This window comes from Myotis daubentonii, chromosome 2 (assembly GCF_963259705.1).
Source record: "Myotis daubentonii chromosome 2, mMyoDau2.1, whole genome shotgun sequence".
Taxonomy (NCBI): domain Eukaryota; kingdom Metazoa; phylum Chordata; class Mammalia; order Chiroptera; family Vespertilionidae; genus Myotis; species Myotis daubentonii.
In genome coordinates this window covers 222151215-222174605 of record NC_081841.1, presented here as the reverse complement: position 1 = coordinate 222174605, position 23391 = coordinate 222151215, and the positions used below count along the sequence as shown (strand labels likewise).

Here is a 23391-nt window from a genome sequence, read left to right as displayed (position 1 = left end):
TGCCAGCAAGAGCCTCCCCCGGACACACCCTGCGCGTCCGCCTGCCGGGAGGGTCCACGCAGCTCCCAACACGCTGCAGCCGCTCCCATGACCCAAGCAGGGTCCTGGTCTGTGTCACAGAGCGACACTTACGCTCCGTTTCAGTGCTGCCTCCTATTCTGACTGCCCCCCTTCCTCCAAGTGTAAGTACAACCAATAGCCCCTCACCACGAGCACCGCGGCTGCAGAAGACAGGGCCCCCCCTAGACTGCCTTGGCCCGTGAACACGTGAACTACTGGTGCCTCGGTTCTCGCCGCGGTGAAGAGGGAAGAGGGGTGCTGCCCTGCACAGCGCAGGCCCACTCGGAAGCTGGCTGCCTCCCTGTCCAACCACAGCGCCGCCCGCGGCCTCGCACAGCCCGGCACGCTCCGCGCACCCACCCTCCCTGACTCGGCGCCCAGGGCGACCACAGACCTTCCCCACTGGCTTCTTCTCAGGCTCCAGGCTCACAGCACGGGCTTTTGGAAGCTGCCCAGGCCCCGCCTCCACCTCGAGCTCACAGAGCACACACACAGCCCTTTCCCTGCCATGTCCTGGCCCCCTAGACTGAGCTCCGGAAGGGCAGGGCCTTCCACGTTGGTCGCCCCTGCACCCTGCAGTGTCCAGCGCAGGCCCTGGAACGAGGTGCCCACTCCAGCACTGAAGGAAGGCATGACGGAGAATGGGCTCTCGGGTTCCTCAGTGAGCAGCTGTTACTTAGCTTTGAATGTCTATTAATATCAACCTGTTTAAGAAACCACAGTAATAATAAGGAAATATTAAAGGGAAAATTAACTTCTAATTCCATTTAAGAAGAGTCAACTCGCCCAGCCAGCGTGGCTCCATGGTTGAGCATCAACCTATGAACCAGGAGGTCACGGTTCGATTCCCGGTCAGGGGACATGCCCGGTTGCAGACTCCATCCCAGTGTGGGGTGTGCAGGAGGCCGCCGATCAATGATTCTCTCTCATCATGGATGTTTCCATCTCTCTCTCCCTCTCCCATCCTCTCTGAAAGCAATAAAAAAATATTTTTTAAAGAAGACTCAACTCTCATTGTATTCAGCTCCACAGAAGTAGACAAATTTATGAGAGAAAGTAAATTATGTATACAGAATCCCTACCACTATTTTACACTCAAAGTAGGTCAGTAGAAAAACTAATTTATTTATATCAAATTTGAAATTTTACTGTGAGTTAGCATTTGGGGAAGAGAGACTTAGCAAACAGAGCCATTCGAATAAAATACATTTTAAAGTAAATTCCAACCGACTTCAGCAGGGCAGTGGGCGAGAGCATCTGGGTTCTCTGGGTGGGCCCCACAGCTCATGACAAGTGTCCTTACACAAGAGGCGGAGGAGAGTTGAGGCAGAGCCTGGAGGGTGTGGCCACAAGCCAGGGGTGCCAGCAGCACCAGGAGCTGGAGGAGAGACAGGCCCCTCCCGGAGCCTCCGGAGGGAGAGGCCAACACACACCTCGGTCTCCAACCTCTGGCCTCCAGAGCTGTGGGAAAATACATTTCTACAGGTGTAAGCCACTACATTTGAGGTGCTTTCTTATGGCAATCACAGGAACGTAATACAATGACTCACTTAAATCAGGCTCCCTCAAATAGTAAAAAGCTGTGTTCTAATTGTCAGTGGATCTCAAATCAAGAGATAGATACATAAAGCTTTTAAAATCCCCAAGCAATAAATGGCGAAGGAGGTACCCAGTTGAGTTTCAGTATTAATGAGTTTCTCGAAGAACCTAAAAAGATAAATGAGAAACAGCAATTTTAGCAATAGTGGTTGAAATGTTTTTGTCTCAAAGATGCATGTGAGAGTAAAGGAGTGAAATCAGGAAGGAACAGAACGTTTACCTAAAATCCAGTGGGACCACGTGCACTGTTGGAAGAAGGGTTACCTGACAAGCAGAGATCATGAGCTTCATGAACCCAGTTGTTCTCAGCTTTAAGAATTCCCCAGGCTGCCTGGCCGGTGTGGCTCAGCGGTTGAGTATCAGTCCATGAACCAAGAGGTCACCGGTTTAATTCCCAGTCACAGCACATGCCCGACAGCAGGCTCCATCCCCAGTAGGGGGTGTGCAGGAGGCAGCAGATAGTTCCTCTCTCATGTATGTTTCTATCTCTCTATCCTTCTCATTTCCTTTCTCTAAAATAATCAATAAAAACATATTTTAAAAAACAAGCAAAGAGCAAATTCCATGCATAAAAAATACTGTCACAACTATTACAAAGCATTTATTTTTTTATACTCATAATTTAAAAGCATTAAAATGCTATTTTTTAAGAATCTAACTTGAAAATACTTCTGCAATGTATATAATTTAATGGTGAACTTCCTTTCATTAAAAAACTTAAATGGCCGAAACCGGTTTGGCTCAGTGGATAGAGCATCGGCCTGCGGACCGAAAGGTCCCAGGTTCGATTCCGGCCAAGGGCATGTACCTGGGTTGCGGGCACATCCCCGGTGGGAGATGTGCAGGAGGCAGCTGATCGATGTTTCTCTCTCATCGATGTTTCTAACTCTCTCTCTCTCTCCCTTCTTCTCTGTAAAAAATCAATAAAATATATTAAAAAAAAAAACTTAAATGAAAGAGTTCACATTCTTTTATACAGAACAAACAAGAGGATCATCACTGGTCTTGCAATGAAAGCTGATGAACAATTCAAGTAAAAAAAAAGTCCCTTAGCAAAACAAGAAAAACAAGCTAAATTTTTTAAAAGATTTTTTATTGATTTCTAGAGACAGAGGAAGAGAGAGAAACATCAATGTGAGAGGAAAACATTGATCAGCTGCCTCCTGCCCCCACTGGGCACTGAGCCTGCAATCTGGCCACGTGCCCTGACCAGGAATCGAACTGGCAACCTTTCAGTGCATGGGACAATATACAGACAACTGAGCCACACGGGCCAGAGCGCAAGCTAAAATTTTAATAGAAACTTTGCAATGACAAAGTCACCGAGGAAAACTATGAGGTAAAAAATAAGGCGACAGACTGTGCATTCTCACATATCCTTTTCCTTTGGGTTTATATTTAAAAAACAGCTATTTTTCCTCTATTGACTTAATCTTGAAGACCCCCCAAAATATTATGTTCTCTGTTACTAACCAACAAGTAACTCCTTGCCAAAAAATAATGCATGGACAAGAAAACCCTCGGGCCTACATTTTCATTAAATGTCCATAACCTGCATTTCATGGCCAGTGGGCACTGAGTTCTAGGATTCCTACAAAACTTCATCAAGGGATCCACATTTATAAAAGGTTGTCTGATGGCCATGAAGTGTAATTCAAAATTTAAATTTTTTACAAAACCATGTGCTAAGAACTCCAAAATAAATTGGAGGTCTATACTTAATAGGGCATGGGGTAAAATACTCAATTTCAGAATCACTCTGAAATTTTACAATTGCTTTTTTATTTTTACTTTTTTTTCAAGGCCACCAAAAACTTTGGTTGCCCGCCCCCCGCCCCCCAAAATGAGAGAGATTACAATTGCTTTTTAAAAATAAGAAACTTGCTAAATACAAAGTACTTCAATGGTATATTGTACATTATATTGCATGGAACATATTCCATTCTTTTTTTTAATATATTTTTTAATTAATTTCAGAGAGGATAGGAGAGGGAGAGAGAGATAGAAACACCCATGATGAGAGAGAATCACTGATCGGCTGCCTCCTGCACGCTCCCCCTGGGGACCGAGCCTGCAAGCCCGGCATGCGCCCCTGACCGGAATCGAACCTGGGACCCTTTGGTCCGCAGAGCAACGCTCTACCACTGAGCCAAACCAGCCAGGGCATATTCCATTCTTTGAACAAAAATAAAATAACCAGGTACAGACTTATTTTTCTAAAAGGTAACTGACTCTGTCCTATGCTCGGAGTCCAGGCCAGCTGTCGTCTGATATGAAATCTAACGCTGACTCGGGATAAAACCAGGCATTCAGGCAAATGTGAAGAGCGCGGGGGAGAGGACCGACCCGCATCAGCGAGTTCCCTGAGGCCCACTACACAATCCAGCATCGGGAACTCCTTCTCTGGAAGAGTGATCCTTCCCCCGGCAAACGGAGATGCTGGTTTAAATGGAGACCGGCTTCTCCTAATTCCCTTCCCCCCAAACAACCGCCCACAATCGGGGCAAACGCGAGTCCTCGGGGAGCCGACAGCAGTTCACAAAGTCTAGACCAGCGGTTCCCAGCCTGGGCTGCACATCAGAATCACCTGGGAATCTTGTTAAAACCCTGACTCCTGGGCCTCGTTCCGCTTGGGAACCACTGGTCTACAGTAGCTGCTGACGGACAACAGGATGGACCCCGTGGCCCTCAAGGGCGAGAAGGCAGAACAATCCCCTCCGCTGCCCTCCATGCCAAACCGAGAGGAGGGGGAAAGGGAGTAACTGAATAAAGTAATAACCAAGAACCAAACTGTTTGCAAACTGGGAGATAAAATGAAAATGCACAATTGTTACTCTGTCTGAGACTTCAGAGAACTAAAGAAAGGGGCCCTTCTGCTTTTGTTTGTTGCACAAATTTATCTACAAGTCCAACCTCCGTAGAGAAAGAAACAAACAGAAAGAAAGTAACCAGACAAAAAAGAAAGAAGGAAAGAAAGAAAAAGAGCAGCCACGCAAGAAGCCCGGACAGGAGGCAGCACCTCCCGGGGCGCCCGCAGCAGCCACTGCGCCCAGCTCCCCGCTCCCCGCGCGGGGCCCAGGCGAGCAGAGCGGCGCTTCTGGGGCCAACGGGACACCCTGTCCCGGGAGGGTCCCCGCTCCCCAAGCGGACCAGGGGGTTTACACGGCGCCCCCTTCTCACCGACCCCTGCACCCCCTTCTCGCGCCAAACGCCCCGAACCCGACCTCTCGCCCTACTTCCACGTTCATGTGCACCCGCCGCGCGAGGCACCACGAGGGCTGGGGACCGGAAGGGGGCAGGCGGGCGGCGGGTCCCAGCGGCGGCTCGGAGGGCCCCGGGTCTCCCAGGCCGGTGCCCGCGCCGCGCCCCGCCCGCTCACCTGCACCCCGCTCACCTGCACGCCCGTGTAGTTCTCGAAGAAGAAGAGCACCATGCTCTGGTAGACGCAGTACAGCCGGTCGTCCACCGCCTGGTAGACGCGCGCGGGCAGGCAGGCGGACAGCAGGCGCCAGGCGCCCCAGGCCAGTAGGTAGGTGGGCGCCGAGCCCAGCATCACGGCGGCCGGCAGCACGGAGCGCAGCGAGTACAGGTGCAGCACCAGCGACAGCAGCATCGCGGCGGCTGGGGCCCGACTGCGCCGCCGCGCCGCCCGCTCGGCCGCCCGGCCCCCGCCCGCGGCCAATCGCCGGGCCGGCCCCGGCCCCGCCGCCGCCCCCGCCCCGCCCCGGGCCGCCCGCCGCCCCGGAGACGCCCCGCCGCGTCTGCTCGGGCCTCCGCCCCCAGCCGCATGGGCCGCGCCGCCGCCGGAGGGCGGGCGGGAGGGCGGTGCGGGGCCGCGGACGCGGGCCCTGCGCGCTGGGAGCTCCGGCGCGCTCACCCCCTGTGACCCTGCCCGTCACCCGGCGTCCTGTCGGGGCGGGGCTCCGCGTCTACAACAAGACTTCTGATTGGCTGCCCGTTCCACGGTCCCGGCGGGGGGCGGGATCCTGGGCAACAACACGACTCCCGATTGGCCAAGGGCGGTGACGGTTGCCGTGCACCTGCTTGCGGTCTCCGGCCTCCGCGCATGCTCCGGGGCTCCGCCGGGCCGGGGGCGGCTTTGATGTCTGTGAGGGGCCTCGCGGCGGTGCGGCCGGGACTCAAGGGCTTTGCAGGCGGAGGGCGAGCGGCTGACCCCTGACCCTCGGACCGGCGGGCAGGGCTGCGGCTGCGGAGTGAGCGTAGGTCCCGGCGGCCGGGCCTCTGCCGGGAGGGGAGCGGGGGGCGCCTTACGCGGGAGGCACTTTCCGGCGAGAGTCCGTCGGGCCGGGGCGGCTGCGTGGAGCGTCCGCACGGATCGTGACGGTGACGGTGACCGGAGCACGGGGATCGCTCGGAGCCGGTCTTGGCAGGTACGGCGCCCCCGGGAGCGTCACACAGACTAAGGGCCATGGGTTCGATTCCCAGGCAGAGGCATTGCAGGAGCCGCCGGCTCTGTGTCTCAGCGTGTTTCCCTCCCCCAACTTCCCCCTCCCCCTCCCCCGCCCCTCCCCCCTTCCCCCTCCCCCCTCCTCTCCCCAAAGCAATCGGAGGAGGTGGGGGAGGGGGAGGGGGAGGAGGCGGTCAGGGAGGACAGGGAGGATAGCGGCAGCCTGTACCCAAGGCAGTGTGTCCCCCGAGGCCGGCGTGTCCCCGAGGGAGGCGTGTACCTGAAGGAAGGCAGTGTGTCCCCCGAGGCCGGCGTGTCCCCGAGGGAGGCGTGTACCTGAAGGAAGGCAGTGTGCACCCGAGGGAGGGGCGTACTGGGACGGGCCCAGGGGGCGCTGAGTGGGCCGCACAGCTCTGTTTTTAACCCAGACGCCCCCCAAAAGAATGCCGTGTGCTTCCCACACACATTTTTAAGTTAACATCTAAAATTAAAAGGAATAAATTCTGATAAGTTGTACATGACATTTTCAAATAAAGTGGTGACAGATCTTTTAAATGGACCCCTTGGGTTCTAAATACCATGATGATTTAATACCCACAATCATCCATTAAAAATACTCAAGATTTTTACCAGTTAGAATTTAAATTAGTTCTTTTTCTTTTTGGAAACATTTTCATTCCATGGAATGTACCTCAATGGAGTATCCTTTTTCCTTCAGTCTTTTATTGAACAGACTATTTCATCAAGGTTCTGAGTTGGAATTTCTTCTGGATTGAGCTCTTTCTGTTGTTAGCAATATGATTGAATCCATATATATCACAAAATCTGATATGTGATGACTGTAAATAAAGGATAAGTTTTCCTTGAAACGCCTGTGTTAATAGTGCCTTAATTAAAGAAATTGTCTAGTTGTCTCTTGGTGTCCTCAGAATTATCACCCCTGTCCTCCTGGGATCACCCCTGTCCTGGGATCACACCTAACCTCCTGGGATCACACCTGACCTCCTGGGATCACCCCTGTCCTGGGATCACACCTGACCTCCTGGGATCACCCCTGACCTCCTGGGATCACTTCTGTCCTCCTGGGATCACTTCTGTCCTCCTGGGATCACCCCTGTCCTGGGATCACACCTGACCTCCTGGGATCACCCCTGTCCTGGGATCACCCCTGTCCTCCTGGGATCACCCCTGACCTCCGGGGATCACCCCTGTCCTCCTGGGATCACACCTGACCTCCTGGGATCACACCTGTCCTCCTGGGATCACACCTGTCCCCCTGGTATCACCCCTGACCTCCTGGGATCACCCCTGACCTCCTGGGATCACCCCTGTCCTCCTGAGATCACACCTGACCTCCTGGGATCACCCCTGTCCTGGGATCACCCCTGACCTCCGGGGATCACCCCTGACCTCCGGGGATCACCCCTGTCCTCCGGGTGTCACATTTGTCCTCCATGCAGTGCGATGTAGTATGACATGGGGAGGCCCAGTGGGAGGGGCCATTGACAAATGCAATGTGGGTCCAGACCCAGGAGTCTCCCGGGCAGATCAGTTCTAGAAAAATATGAAAATTGGGTCCCTTAAAACTCCTTGTGGCCACCCCATTACTTATTTCCAAGGATCCCTGTGGCCCAGTTTGAAGATTCTGGCAGAAAAAGAAAGGGGATGGAGATGATGGGAGCTGAGTTGGGAAGGAAGTGGGCGGGAACCAGAGGACAGCAGGGTCTCATGGGACATGCAAGTGGCTTTGGACTTGATCCCAAGGTCCTGGGAAGCTACTAAAGGCTGCAAGGAGGGGAGTGACATGATTAAAGGCGATTTTTTATAAAAGGAGAGCAGATGGGAGCCGTGTGGGGGCTGGTACTCGAGCACCAGCTGGGGTGCTGGTGCCTGGATGACGAGCCAGTGCATTCCTCATGCCCAGCCCCCGGCAGCAGGTGGTCTTGCCTGATGCAGGCCGGTGGCCTGGTCCCTAAGCCTCCCTGCATGAGCCCGCGTGGCCGATGGGGACGTAACCGTGCGGAGGACACGGGAGACGCTGAGCAGCATCCGGAAGAGGCAGGTAGAGCCACACCCGTCGTTGCTCTCCGGACAGCAGGGGAGAACAGGTGCTGGTGGTACACGCACCGCCATCTGCTCCTATTTCTATTCACAAATGTCCAGAAACCCCTGATGCCAGTCTCTCAGGGAGGAAGCAGGGTCAGCTGAGGGTGAGCTGCACTTCCCGAATTGTTTCGAGGTTTTACCAGGAAGTACTGACGCAGCAAAGGCAGCCCCCGTGCGGTGTGTGTGTGTGTGTGTGTGTGTGTGTGTGTCCCGCCCCACGGCCCTGCCCCGTGTCAGGCGAAGGCGGAGCACGGGTGCAAGCCCTCAGGGCACGGCCTGCGTCTGGGCGGGGAGTGGGACTTCTGACACAGGACTCAAGTGGACAAAGAAGGAAAAGAAGCCAAGAGTGACCCTTCCAGGGCACTGCTACAGGCGTGGCCACGGGAGCCAAGACGCGGTGCCCGAGGAGGGCTTTCCAGCTCGAGGGCCACCCGGAGGGAGGCAGACCTGTGGCCTGGGACCCAGTCGCTGGGGGAGTGGAGCCCATAGAGAAGAGAGTGCAGGTTCACCCACACGCAGTTCAATCTGACGTGGAATTCATTTAGAATGAGAAAAAATCTCAAAAAGTAAGACTTTAAAAGCTGACATGTCCAGACAAGTTACTGTGTACTGTAATAGCGTGAGCCTTTCTTAGGATTATGGAACCATCCGACACTCCCTAGTCTGGCGTGGTAAGTAGGAATTCGTGTTTTACCACCGATTGTAGGATGGGTGGAATAGCCACATGCTTTGGCTCTAATGCATATTCGATAAAATCAGGGATGTTCTTATGCAGTTTGAATGTAGCTCCCGGTGCTTGTCCCACTCGGCAGGTGAAGCCGACGGTGCGGTGAGCACGCCGACTGTCTGCACTTCCCTTCAGCGTCACGGTCGTTCATCCAGCCGGACAGCGTCACACTGAAGGACTCGGTGTCCGGTTAACCTACTGGTTTACAGACAAAGTACAGGCTTGGCCACGAGGGGCGAGCGTCCCAGCTTCCTCCAGGCGCGGGTCTCAGTCTGTGACTCCGTCACCAGCGCTCGCCTCCCTCGTCACCCCCTCGCTGTCTGTTCTTATGTCTGTAACCCAATCACACATTTGCTAGACATGGTGACAGTATGTCATATTCCGTGTTTATGGCCTTTCACGCTTTATTTTGTTTTCTTTCTTGGGGCCTTTCGTGCTTTAAAACAATACTGAAAAGTGTTAAAATTGTTTTTCACAAGTGTCTTCTCATAAATGGCTTCGCCCGCACCCTTTCTCCAATCTGTGCTCTCCCCCTCCATGTCCTTCGGACACTGACCTTTCTCTGCTGAAAGGCACGTGCTGTGCAAGCGGTCCCTCCCTCACTTCCCGCATGTCTGTCAAGAGGACACCGATGTGGCCGCCAGACCCTCCGGATGAGCTCGGGGCCTGCGCGTCCGTCAGCGCTCTGTGCACCGGAGAACCCGCGGGGTCCCCCTGGCCATCTGCCAAGGGTGTCGGCAGCGTCCTGTGCGACGTCACTCCCTCCCTGGGCACCAATTACCCTGGACACGTGTCACTGGCCTTGACCTGTGGCCTGTTTGTTACCCGGATCCTGTGTCTCTGGTGCCTCTGGGTGCCTCCTGGGCAGCAGCTCCACACCTCCACCTCCCAGGCCTCCTCTGAGGTGTTCAGAGGGAGGACAAGCACTTCCTCTCCCACCCTCTAGTGCAGCTTTTCTTTTTAACATTTGTATTGATTTCAGAGAGGAAGGGAGAGGGAGAGAGAGAAGCACCGGTAATGAGAGAGAACCACTGATCGGCCGCCTCCTGCACCCCCTACGGGGGATCGAGCCTGCAACCTGGGCCTGTGCCCTGACCGGGAATCGAACGGTGACCTCCTGGTTCATAGGTCGATGCTCAACCACTGAGCTACGCCGGCCGGGCTAGTATAGCTTTTCTTATCAAAACTTAAAGTCCAGATTTTTCAGAAAAATGATTGTTTTTTTTCTTTTGGAGAACCATGCCAATTTCTGTTGTTTACTGAATCGTATATCACTCTCAGATTTGTCCTCTCTGCCAAGAGCTGTATTTATTAGTTAATATCACTCCGCCAAACCCTTCCCCTTAAATCTTTCAGAGCCCTGGTGTGTCCACAGAGTTTTCACCATTAATCTCATGTTTTCAGCAAAAGATGTATTATTATTACAACACTCTCACGTTCAGACTCCCTACACATATTTTAGGTTAAAATTTTTTTCTTACTCAGTATTTTCTCATTCTTTCTTCCTTGCCCAATATCATCTAATTTAACAAGTATTTGACCTTACCATACACCACCTGGACCAGGCACCAAGGACACCACTGGAGAAGGGAGACGGGTCTTACCCTCGGGAGCTTGCAGGGCAGGCAGGAAGGAGACAGGTCAGACGGACTTTTCTATTCACTAAACACTTGTCAGCGCCCCTCTCTCACTGCCTAGTATCTCTAAAGGGAACACAATAGCCACCTGAAGATTAAGCAGTAAGTGACAGCAAGCCAGAGGGGAGGGAGAGAAAAGCGTGGAATGGCCAGCACAGCCAGCGTCCACGGGTGTTTTTACCTCCTGACCCACCCGTGGCCTGGCCACTCGACACAGGACAACGCCGTGTTGCAGAGGGAAGCCCTCTGAGGCGGTGGCAAGAGACCCACTTAAGTAGCGTGATCGCTGAGAAGTAAAGCTACGGGAACTGTAATAGGCAAACACTAACCCTCAGAAAGCGGGGGGGTCGTATTAACGTGACAGCAGGTTTCAGAGGAAGGACAGTTAACACAAATAAAAACAAAATACACCCGGAAGACACTCCGAACGCTGTCCCCGTACGACAGAGCCTCAGAACATGTGAAGGAAGCGCTGACAGAATTACACGAAAGGCCAGCAACCGGCCTCAGAGCCATAAACAATGGAGCGAGGTTGCGGGATACCAGCTCAGTGTGCATTTCTATACACTAGCCAGGATGGTCCAAAGTAGAGATTAAACAATTTCATTTATGAATAAAAAAACAGCCCAGCTGGTGTGGCTCAGTGGTTGAGCATTGACCTATGAACCAGGAGGTCGTGGTTCGATCCCCAATCGGGGCACATGCCCAGGTTTCAGGTTCGATCCCCAGTGTGGGGCATCAGGAGGCAGCCGGTCCATGATTCTCTCTCATCACTGCTGTTTCTCTCTCTCCCTCTCTCTTCCTCTCCGAAATCGATAAAAATATATTTAAACAACAACCAATCTTAGGAATGAAATTAGCCGAGGAGACAAGGACAGACGCACGGACCGAAGGCAGGGATAGACAGCCCAGGAACAAATCGCTGGTGTCTGGTTGGTCACCTTTTGACAAAGGCGCCCAGACCGTCCAATGGGGAAAGGCCCGCCGGCTCACATGACTGCTGCCAGGAAAACTGGATACTCGCCAGCAAAGAATGAAACGGAGCCCTTCTCTTACACAACATACAGAAATTAACGCAAAATTGTTCAATACCTACACTTACGAGCTAAAATGATAAAACTCTGACAAGAAAACGGAGGGGAGTCGTCACGACATTGGAGTTGGCAGTGACACCAAATGCACAGGCAGCACAAGAAAAGACAGGCTGGACGGACATCATCAAACTGAGCAGCGTCCGCGCAACAGGGACACTGTCGAGGGGGGGAGGGGCAGCCCAGCATCGGAGGAGACACTTGCAAGTTACGTATCTGGTAAAGGGTCACTACCCAGGACGTAGCGAGCCCCTAAACTCAACAATAAACACCAACCCAGTTCGAAGATGGGCAAAAGACCCAACTAGACATTTCTCCAAAGAAGACACACAAGTGGCCAAAGAGCTCCTGGAAAGATGCTAACCGTCACCTCTTATCAGGGAAACGCACATCAGAACCACCCGAGAGGCCGCCTCACACCCAGGAGGATGACTGTTAAAACAGCCGAGAAGAACAAGAGGTGGCGAGGCCGTGGGGACAGCAGTCTGTGTGGCCACGGGGAGGGGAACGTGCAGTCGCTGTGGCAGACAGCTTGGTGGTTCCTCGGAAACGGGAACAGAATCGCCGTGTATTTTAAAGCTTTGAAGGCACATGTACGCCAATGCCCACAGCAGCGTCGTTCACAATAGCCTAGAAACGTCTGGCGGAAGCAGCCTGGTTAGCTGGGCGGGCGAAGGGACTGTGGAACAGGGAGCCCGTACATGCCCTGAAATGGCATTCCTCCCCAAAGGCGAGAATTTGCTGCAAAACTCGGTGGGCCTGGAAAATAGTCCGGGAAGTGAAATTAGCCAGACACAGCATGGCAGACATTTCATGATTCCCTCCCTGAACGCGAGGCACCCAGAACAGGCCGTGATGGAGAAAGAGAAAGGAGGCCGCAGGGACCCCGGGCAGGGGCGGGGCTCTGCTTGGGGCCCCAGGAGAGTTCTGGAGATGGTGGTGGGTGAGGGTGGACAACGCTGGAATGCACTTATTGCCGTTGAGTGGCACCCCTGCAAGTGTGTACACGATACATTGTATGATGCGCGTATTTTGCCACATTAAGCATGAAAAGCTTTAAAACATCTGAGAGAATTTTAAAGAGATGAATCAGCAAGTGCTCTTCAAGACCGCTCTTGGTAATGGACAGGACAAAAAGCAAACATCAGCAAGGTGGATTTAAAACTGAAAAACATCACCAATCAACTCAAGCTAACTGGGACCTACAGGCCACCTGGCCAAAAACAGTAGGACATACGATATTTTCAAGTGCCCAGCCAGGAACATTCACCGAAAGAGGCCATTTTCTGGGCCACGTAACATACCCTCATCAGTTTAAGAGCATAAATAAAAACGATCCCAGGTGTTTCCACAATAAATTAAACTAGAAAATCAATAACACCAAAATATCTGAAAATAATCTGCAAATATGTACTTTTTAAAAATATATTTTTCTTGATTTCAGAGAGGAAGGGAGAGGGAGAGACATAAAAACATCAATGATGAGCATCATCAATCGGCTGCCTCCTGCACACTCGCTACCAGGATCAAGCCCGTAACCTGGGGATGTGCCCTGACCAGGAATTGACCGTGACCTCCTGGGTTGTAGGTTGAAGCCCAGCCACTGAGCCACACTGGCCGGGCACAATGTACTGCTAAGTAGCCAATGGGGCAACGAGGAAGTTTCTAGGATGATGATAACCGTTTGAACCGGATACAAATGAAAATGCACCGTAGCGGACTTGTGGACTGTGAAAGCCACTGGGAGAAGAAGAGTGAATCAAACCGAGAGCAGGACGAACATAAAGGAAAGAGAAGTCGATGCAACTCAGACAACAGAGGAACTTGAACCCAAACCAGGTATTTGAAAAGATCAATATCATTAATAAACTCCCCTGGCTGACCAAGAAAAACTCGAGAGGGTACACAAACTGCCAGGATTGGAAATGAGTGAATGAGCCCCAGTGCTGATCCCACAAACAGCAAAAGAACAAGACAGCTCTAGGTGGCTCTCTACCCTCGTAAATTCAACAACTAGATTATGCAGACCAGGTACTTCCAATCTCGCTCAAGGGAAAACAGGAACTAAAGCGTTCCATTTTTATTAAAGAAACTGGATTCTCCCCCCTCCCTTCCTCTCTGAAATCAGTTATATATATATGACAAGACCCAGAGAGTTTAACTACGGACTTCAGTTAATAAGAATGTGTTAACATTGGCTCATCCAGCGGTTCTCAACCTTCCGGCCCTTTAAATACAGTTCCTCATGTTGTGACCCAACCATAAAATTATTTTCGTGGCTACTTCATCACTGTAATGTTGCTGCTGTTATGAATCGTCATGTAAATATCTGATATGCAGGATGGTCTTAGGCGACCCTGTGAAAGGGTCGTTTGACCGCCAAAGGGGTCGCGACCCACAGGTTGAGAACCACTGGGCTCATCAACTGTAACAAATGTACACTAATGTAAGATGTTAAAAACAGGGAAATGGGTGGTTGGTGAGGGGCTGTTTGAAAACTGTACCTTTGGCTCAATATTTTCTGTCGATCTAAAACTGCTAAAATGTCTAATAGTTTTTATAAATATCTAATTAAAAAATATGTTGTAGCCTCTCATTCCTCCCTTGGTTATTTATTTTGTTGCCAAAGTATAAAACGGGGACATGCATTTCACTCACATCACGTGTTCTCATCCCTGTTCCTTCTTGGCTCAATGTCCTTGCCATTTCCTGGCCCATTTTCTTCTTTCTGGTGGAAAACAGCCGCCAGCAGAGGACACTAGAAGGCAGGCGTCCCCTCTGCTGAGAGGGGCACTGGGCTCCCGCTGGCTTAGCTCTAGCTGTCCCCTGCCCCCCGCGGGCACCCTGGGGATGAATCCACGCTCAGAGCGCTCAGAGACCTAGGCTCTGTCTACAGGGCGGCGGGAGTATCTTGAAGAAAGAAGGTGGGAGTCTGGACGCGGGGAGGGGACTCCCAGCTTTTCGGGATGTTCGTGTGTCAGGAGCGTTGAAAGGCTTTTGTTTGTTTGTTTATTTTGTAGACACCAGAGTTCCCCATCCAGCTAAATTCTTAAGAAAATAGAATACATTTCACTTAAGTTAAACACTGTTTGGTAAGGGATTCAGGTTTTGGCTTAATTTGCTGTAGCTTTTCAAAGGAAACTCCCAGTAATGAGAGCAAATAAATGAAGATATTAAAAGCTTCACTAAGAGTCTGCTTCTCAGAGCCTGTAATTAATCTGTAAAATCATTTCATGTTCAGGTCTTTACTTAGGAACTCGGTTCATTAAGAGTTTCGTTCGACTGGCTCATAAAATTCTGAATGTGACTGCCCTGTATTCCCAGAGGTTATCCAAGGAAGGACGTGGGCCGATCCCGCAGAGACATGACGTGGGAAAATGCTTGGACTATTTATAGCAGCTCTCCGCTCTGGAAATCCCAGGCCTCGCGGCTATTTATAGTCACTCTTGGGGTTAAGGGTGAGCGCAGAAATCTTGAAAATGCTGCCTGCTCTTCCCCGGCGTGGAGGCGGGGCAGCTGTCTCCCTGGGGTTTGGGCACCAGGCCCTTCGAAGAGTCGTTCTGGAAATGACCATAAACGCATCCTTGTTGAGAACAGCAGTCTTAGTCCAGGCGGGCGCTGTTTCCCGGCTCAGTGATGCTGTGTCCAAGCTGACTGCAAACTGGACGCTGTCCCTGGCCAGGGGCCTGCCTGGTGAAATGTGGGGAGGGGAGTGGGATCGCAAACATTTGCAGAGGGGCTAACGGAGACTCCCCAAGGCTGGTCGATTAAGCTGAATAAAATGACCAAATGTTCCTTCCTCCGAGGGAGACCAATTCTGAGAATTCCCCAGACCTCAGGCCCCCCTCCTCCCGCTGTGATATGGGGCACAGGCCTCACTGTAGGCAGCACGGACTGCGGGACCTGCCGGCGCTGGGAGCCTGACTGGTCGCTTCTCAGTGTGTTCTGCGCGGAGAGAAAGGTTAGGGTTCCTGCAGTAGAACGTCCTGAGAGCTGGCCTGCCGAGCTGGGGGCTGGGGGGGCGGGGGGGGGGCGGCCCTGCTTCTTCAGAATGGAATCAGTTGGTTCAAGGGCTCAGAATGAATGGCCATGACTGCCATCAACACACCACAAACGCTCAGTGCTGGGAGGATGTGGAGAAAAGGGAGCCCTCCTGCACTGCTGGTGGGAATGCAGACGGGGGCAGCCACTGTGGAGAACAGTATGGAGCTTCCTCAAAAAACTAAAAATGGAACTGCCATTTGACCCAGTGATCCCACTTCTAGGAATACATCCCAAGAAACCAGAAACACCAATCAGAAAGGATGTATGCACCCGTGTTCATAGCAGCACAATGTACAACAGCTAAGGTCTGGAAACAGCCCGAGTGCCCATCAGCAGACGAATGGGTCAAAAGCTGTGGGACAGGGACACCAGGGAATCCTAGGCACCAGTAAAAAGCAGGGTCTCTGACCCTCTGAGGCAGCACGGAGGGGCCTGGAGAGCATCGTGCTGAGTGAAACAAGCCAGTCAGAGAAGACAAGTATCACAGGATCTCACTCATGTGTGGAATCTAAGGAACAAAGTAAACTGATGAACAGATGGATCAGGAGACACGGAAGCAGGGAACAGAGTTCGGACTCTCAGAGGGAAGGCGGGGGTGGGGGTGGGAGGTAATCGAGCGAAGACCTTGTGTGCATATATGCATGGCCCACAGACACAGACAGTGGAGTGGGGGTGGAGTGGGCTGGAGGGGCCAATGGGGAAAAGGGGACATGTAATACTTTCAACAATAAAGATTTATTTAAAAAGGACTCCCAGCAGAAGGAAACATAGTGTCTTGATCCTGACGGGACTTGTGCGGAAGCTTAGAGACGATTAGGGATGGAGACGTGCCAGCTAGGAAAACAACACGACAGGCGTGGCCTCGGCCTCCCCTGCACACGCCCCCTGCAAAGTCCCACCTGCCCAGAGGTACCAGTCCTCCCCAAGGCAGAGCTGTGAGCAGGGCCCTGGGTGGCAGTCGGCTCGGACCGAAGCCACCTGCACGAAGCCGCTGTGCACGCAGTGCGCCCTCGGCCTGTGCCCGCTCCCGCCGTGTCCAGCTCCTGGTCCAGCCAGACTCCCTTCCCGCAGCACAGGACCCTGAGGGCCATCCATGTCGCCGCACATGCAACACTGTTTCTCGCTGCGCATCATCCACCATCCAGACGCACCCCGTCTACTATCCTCCTGTCGGTGGGCACTGGGGCTGCTTCCCGCCAGCTCTGCACCCACCAGCAGGGAGGAGGGCGCCCTTCCCCCGACCCTGGCCAGCAAGGTTGCTTGCTGATATGCTGATGGCAGCCATCCTGACAGGTGGGAGGCGACAGCTCGCTGTGGTTTTGACGTTCATCCCTCTGATGCTTAGCGACACTGAGCCTCTTTCTATGCGTCTGTTCGCTGTCTGTCTCTCAGAGAAATGTTTGCTCATGTCCTCTGCCCGTATTGATTGGATGCCTTACTTTTGCTGTTGAGCTGTATGAGTTCCTATGCATTTTGGATCTCCACCCCTTCTTATATGTATCATCGGTGGAACCTATCGCCCCATTCAGTAGCTTGTCTTTTTGTTTTGTTGACGGCTTTCTTCTCTCTGCAGAAACAAAGACTAACTCCACACGGTTTGACTGATATGTGGAATCCACAAAAAACAAAACAAATAAAACAAAACAAAACCAGACAGAGAAACAGAGATTCAACGGATGGTTGCCAGAGGGGAGGGGCGTGGGGATGGGTTAAAAAGGTGAAGGGGACCCGGCCGATGTGGCTCAGTGGTTGGGCATCGACCTATGAACCAGGGGTCAGGGTTCCATTCCCGGTCAGGGCACAGGCCTGGGTTGTGGCTCGATCCCCAGTGTGGGGCGTGCAGGAGGCAGCCGATCCATGATTCTCTCATCGTGGATGTTTCTATCTCCCTCTCCCTTCCTCTCAGAAAACAGTAAAAACATATTAAACAAAGAAAAGGCGAAGGGAACAGAGTCAACAACATTGTCATAGGTTCCGGGTGACAGTGAGTCCTAGCATCAGGGGTGACCACGGGGTAAGGTATAGGAGTGTTGAGCCACCATATTGTACATTGGAGCTAATATGACATTGTGTACCAACTCTACTTAAAATGAAAACATGAATTTCAGGAAAAGAAAAGTGGAGGTTGAATCCCCCGAGCACAGGCCACGCTGGGGGCGCACACGTGGGCCAGTCTCAGTTTATCCTGAATGTTCTTGCACTTTCACGTGTCCTGAACAGAAGACACCAGGAGATGATCCCTGAAAAGTGCCCATTGGGTCTCAGGGGAGTGGGAGCCGCACCACCCAGGCCTCACGGTTACGGGCTGCAACAAGCGGAAGCCTGCTTTTAAAAAATAAAAAAAGGGGGAATTTGCCGAGAGCCGGTCCATCCTTGCTGTTTCAAGGGACCTGGCATATATGGCATACTGTTCTTAATATGTTTGCTCACCTTCTTGGCACTATGTGTTTTAACCAAGGTCACCTCTCTGAGAAAGGTGGTTTCCCCAGGTAGGGATTTTCCCCTGAAGTTAGGGAGGGAATAAAACCCCTTAACCAAGTGCCAGGCAGGTAATTAATCACTTTAACTACGAACAATCATGCTTAAGCTACATAATCTTTACTCCCTGGAATGGAGATAAGAAACGCCCTAACCTTTGTAATAGAGATTGATAGGATTGAATCAACTGGTATAAATACAGATGTAACAAGACAACACACACAGAACCTAGAGACAGAAGAACTTCGCTGGAGAGAACATGGCAAAAGATCCTGGACAGAAACTGGCCACAGAACCTAGAGACAGAACCTAGCAAGAGAACCTGGCTGAAGAACCTAGAGACAGAACCTGGCTATAGAACCTGGATAGAACATGGCAAGAGAACCTGACTAGAACCTGGTGACTGAACCTGGCTGGAGAACCTAGTGAGGGAACATGGCTACAGAACCTGGCTGGAGAACCCAGAGAACCTAGCAAGAGAACATGGACACAGAACTTGGCTAGAGATCCTAACCAGAACTTCGCTGGAGATCCAGACCAGAACCCAACTATGATGATCACCTGAACACTGCCTCTGTGTCGTTCCGTCTTCGCCGACTCCGTCCACACCTTTGGGGACCCCTGGACCTGCTGGGGTTGGACCCCAGCAGCGGTTGGTTCTCGGCTTCGCCGAGGAGAAGCAGCAGCAGCGGGAGTACCCGACAGGCTTCCCCAGGCGGAAGGTGGAGCGGAAGGCGGCGGCCACAGAGGAGACCCCGCAGCAGCTCAGGGAGGAGGCGCTGGAGGCGGCGGACGGACAGAGCCAGTGCAGTCTGACCCCCAACCGCACCGTCACCGTGACCGCCATCAGGGACCTGGACCCCTCAGGGCCCGGCCTGGGTCTGAGGAGCTGTCACCCCTGGAGAAGCCGACCGAAGCCTCACCCAGGAGGTGCAGAGCCCCTGCTGTCCCAGCGGGTCTCCTCTCAGGGCATCACTGCACACACACAATCGCAAAAAGTCAAGGAGAAACATCGTTGACGAGCCCAGGACTCCACCAAGAAGCCCCCGAGTGCCACCCGTACCAGCAAGACCCAGCGCCGCCGGCTGACCGGCAACGCCCGCACCGCGGAGAGCGAGCCCGGGAGCCAGGCCAGGCCCCGGCCGGGGCTGCCAGGATCTGTCCGGCCTCTGCTTGGCTGCCCCGTAGCCCAGCCGGCAGCAGAAGCAGGCAGCTGAGAATGGCCCTCCCTCAGGAGGAACCTTCTGAGCCACATTTGGAGCATCAGGCCGAAATGGTGGCCACTTCCTTATTTAACTCCAGGCTCCTTGGGTGCTGTCTGCAGCTGGCCAGCACCATCTGAATAACCTGTTGTGCTTAGAATAGAGGAACTAAGTTAATTCTAAATGTAAACACCCCTGGGCCTTCCTCAGGAAAAAAAAAAAGTGCGCCTGGTCCCCATGAACTTGGGGCCTGGGCCTGGGCACAGCATTTTATTGGGGGAAACGATCTGATGACGGGTTCAGAGCCAGGGCAGAACCCACTGCGTGAGAATCATGACAAAAACATCAGGAGGCCCAGCTGGTGTGGCTCAGCGGATAGAGCTTCGTCCTGTGGACCGAATGGTCCTGGGTTCGATTCCGGTCAAGGGCACAGGCCTAGGCTGCGGGCTCAACCCCCAGTGGGGGGCATGCAGGAGGCAGCCAACCAATGATTCTCCCTCATCACTGATGTTCCTATCCCTCCCTCCCTCTCCCTTCCTCTCTAAAATCAATAAAAAATATTTTAAAAATTAAAAAAAGAAAATAGCTCATGGGTGGGATGGAGAGAGAGGAGGGAGGCTTTAAAAAGGAACACCAGGGACCCCACCATCTCTCTCCTTCCTGTTCCCACGGGGCCCCCCACAAACCACGCTTCCCGCCGGTGGACTTTCCACGGGGCCACCTGGTGGCGCTCTGGCAGCATCTTCGAAGGGTTCCCGTTGACCCGTCCCCCGGGCCCAAGGGATTTCACGGCACAACCCAGGCCACCAGGAGACCGCCCCGTGTCAGGTGGGAGTCGACTTTCCTGGGGCTCAAGTCCGTGCGAAACCCTCCCGTGGGCTCCGGGGGGAAGCTGCTACCCTGGGGCCAACAAGGAACCGAGTGTGGACCGGACTTGACCTCCGAGCCCGCCCAGCGGGAGGCGTGGGGCAGCGCAGGCAGCAGCCGGTGGTCAGCACAGGTTCTGCCTCGTGGGCTCTGCTGGGGCAAACGGGGGTCAGGAGGGCCCGCGCTCGCGGGGAGGCCGAGGCCGAGGCCGAGCGACGGACAGCGCAGCGGGCGCCTTCTTAGTCGGCTGTGGCGACGGGCGGGTGGTCCGTCAGCCTGCGGCCCACGCCTGGCGTGTCTGTGCGACTTGGCCCGGCCCAGACGTGTCCTTCCTCCACGCCGGCGCCCCTCGCCGCCTGTTTTACATGTTGTCTGTCAATCACAGTTGACACTCAGTGTCGTGTGTGTCAGCTCCAGTGCTCAGCGTCGTGTGAGACAAGGACATAACTCGTGGAGGGACTGCACGGCTAGGGCAGGGTCACTGGCCACGGTCCCCGCGCTGCACGGAACGTCCGCGACTGCTCAGCCCCCCGCCCCTCACACACCCGGCCCCTGCCCGCGGCCTCCTCCCTGGCAGCCAGTCTGTCCTTCACGGCCTGAGTCTGGCCTCCCTGTTTTAAAGGAAACGATCCCTCCGTCCACTGAGCACCCCTGATCGACATGAGTCACCGGGGCCTGCTGGTCCCACGCGAAGGCCCACGGCCTCTGCCTCCCTCCGTCCTCACTGTCCCTGCCGCTCGACCTCCAGAACCTTCCAGCATTCTCTGCCTCCAGCTCGCCACCCAAGCCTCCTCCACACGCCCCTCCACGGCCTTCCGGCGCCCTTTCCCCAACACACATCGGTCACACGGTTTCCTCCTCAGAAATTCTGGTGGCTTTTCCGCGCCGACGAAGCTAAGAGAAGCCGTGCTGGCGTGGAACCGTCTGCCTCCCATAACCTGTCCCGGCCCGGTCCTGGCCGAGCCACACTGCCTGCACCTGGGCCGCCACGTGGTGCAGGGATGGCGAACCCAGGCCCCACGGGTGCCAGTCCCTGCTGCTTCCTGGGAGCGGCCGCGCCCATCCTCCCGCTGGAGGCTCAGACGCGGCTCTTTTCTTTAATATATTTTTATTGATTTTAGAGAGAGAGGAAGGGAAAGGATAGAAACACGGATGAGCCACACACATCGGCTGCCCCCCAGGCCCAGCCCCCCACGCCCAGCCCGGCTTCATGAAGCTGAGGTTCTGTAGGAACACGTCCTGGTGAGAATGCTGTGCATCATGTGACCAGGACAAGAAAACAGAGAAATGGTTTTGAAAGATTTTCAAACCGAGATTGAGCTCAGAAAGGGTTTTGGTGAGCCGCACTCAGCAGGGAATTCGGGGAACTCAGGCAGGCTGGTCTCCGAGCAGATGGATTAGACCCGACGGCTCAATAACTCGGCCTTTTTCAGCGTTGGCGGTGGCTCCACGCGGCCCCCGAGAGAATCCGACATCCCTCCCGCCAGACCCCCCCCCCCCCACGCGGCTCCACAGCCTTCACTGCGGGGGCTCGGCTGGGGGGCGGGGGGCGGGCTCTACTCCTGACTCTGAGAATCGCGCCCACTTCATGAGCCGCCCGCAGACATCCTATTACCGCGCTGGCTGCTTTTATCCCCAGGATCGCGGCTGGCCTGGCGGCAGCAGTGCGATGTTCAGTTGGTTCTGATGATCTCGGGGTTAGCACTGGGGTTTGAGAGCAACCCGTGGTGACGGAGTGGGTGAACCCTCCCTCTCCCTTCCCGAGGCTGTGGTCAGTCACCACGGCTCCACCTCCAGCAGGTGCTCCCCAAGGAGCGGCCTCCAGCCACGCCTAGAGCAGGGCCAGCACCCCGAGAGCAGGGCGGCACCCCAGTGGGGCTGGTACCCCCGAGCGCGGGGCTGCGCTTAGCGTGGGCCCACCCGAGCCCCTGTCCCCCCTACACTCCCCCCTTCCCCTCGAACTCCTGTGACAGAGATGTCCCGGGTGCCAGGAAGTCCAATGCGGCTGCAATGTTGAGTCCTGAGCGTGCACTCCAGGGGGAGGAGGGGGTTGGGCCCAGCACTGAGAACCCAGCCTCCGCACACGTTCAGGCCCCGGGTGATTCTACCAACCTCCTGCCTCAGCCCACGGAGCGAGCGTGAGCCTGGGGCACAGCTGTGCTTCCTGTGGGTCTAGGCTGGGCCCCAAGGGTATGACTGGGGGGCCCTGGAGCCAGTAGCCGCAGGAGGCCTGCTGGGAACTCTCAGGCCCTCACAGACGGAGGGAAGGGAGGGGCCTCCGTGCGCGCAAGGAGGCTGCCTGAGCTTCCACCGCCCAGGGCCCAGCAGGTCCAGGCCTGTCCTGTCCCTCCTGTGCGGCCCCAGAACCAGGCTCTGGCCCTGAGTCCCGCCCTCCGGCCGGCCCAGCAGCTCTGCACACAACAGTGAAGGGTGGGTTTCACCCGCTGGCACAGACGCGTGGGCCGACAGCTGGCTGTGTGCGCCAAGCCCTGGGTGTCACCCCCAACCCCGGCCCCCCGTGCGCTGCGTTCACGGTGACAGAGGGACGGAGGGACAGACGAAGGACAGCTGGGGGAGCCCAGGACGGATTCCTCCCCCGCGGGCGTGGCAGCAGGAGGGATGCAAAGTGAGCTTGGTTTTAGTACATCTTCTCTCTGGGATATTAAAGATGTAAACTCCCTGTTCCCACAGAGAAGCTGTGAGTCCAAACGTTAACACCGATCGCAGATTAACAGCGACGATGGGAGCTGGGGTGGGGGGAGGGGGCGGGATCGCAGGCCTGAGGCTTCGGAAACACGAACCCCTGACGACCAAGCAGGACCCAGGAGCCCCACAGCAGGCTGGCCGCCCGGTCTGCTCACGTTTGCTCATCTCGGTTCATTCGCTTCCATCGTCGTCTCAGGGAAGCGCTCACATGCTCCCGGGACAAACAGAGCATCTCTCTTCCTGGGACGGAAAACAGACTCCTCGTCTTCAATGACGTGAGACGCCAGGCTGGGAGCGGGGCCGTGGGACTTCAGTCACAGCACGGGCCCCGTGAAGCGCATGCGCCCGCTCCCGGAGGGCCGAGCAGTTAGGCAATGATCACACACACACACACACACACACACACACACACACACACAGTTGTAATAAAAAATTAGCCCTCTGTCTTCATGGTTTTGTTTATTAT

At 54.4% G+C, this 23391-nt stretch overlaps 1 protein-coding gene and 1 long non-coding RNA gene across 2 annotated transcripts in view; one reads left to right on the top strand and one right to left on the bottom strand.

The window, feature by feature from the left end:
* The window catches only part of AGPAT5 (1-acylglycerol-3-phosphate O-acyltransferase 5), a 34867-nt gene extending 29476 nt beyond the window's left edge, over window positions 1-5391 (bottom strand). Inside the window, exon 1 of the mRNA XM_059685841.1 lies at window positions 5054-5391. Within this exon, the coding sequence (XP_059541824.1) occupies window positions 5054-5272 (219 nt within the window). The 5' untranslated portion in view covers window positions 5273-5391. The remainder of the gene's footprint in view (window positions 1-5053) is intronic.
* Window positions 5392-5540: 149 nt separating this feature from the next.
* Window positions 5541-6936, top strand: LOC132228788 (uncharacterized). The gene is made up of 2 exons (XR_009451439.1): window positions 5541-6050; window positions 6786-6936. It is a non-coding gene; the product is annotated as an uncharacterized LOC132228788 (long non-coding RNA).
* The last annotated feature ends 16455 nt before the right edge of the window (window positions 6937-23391 follow it).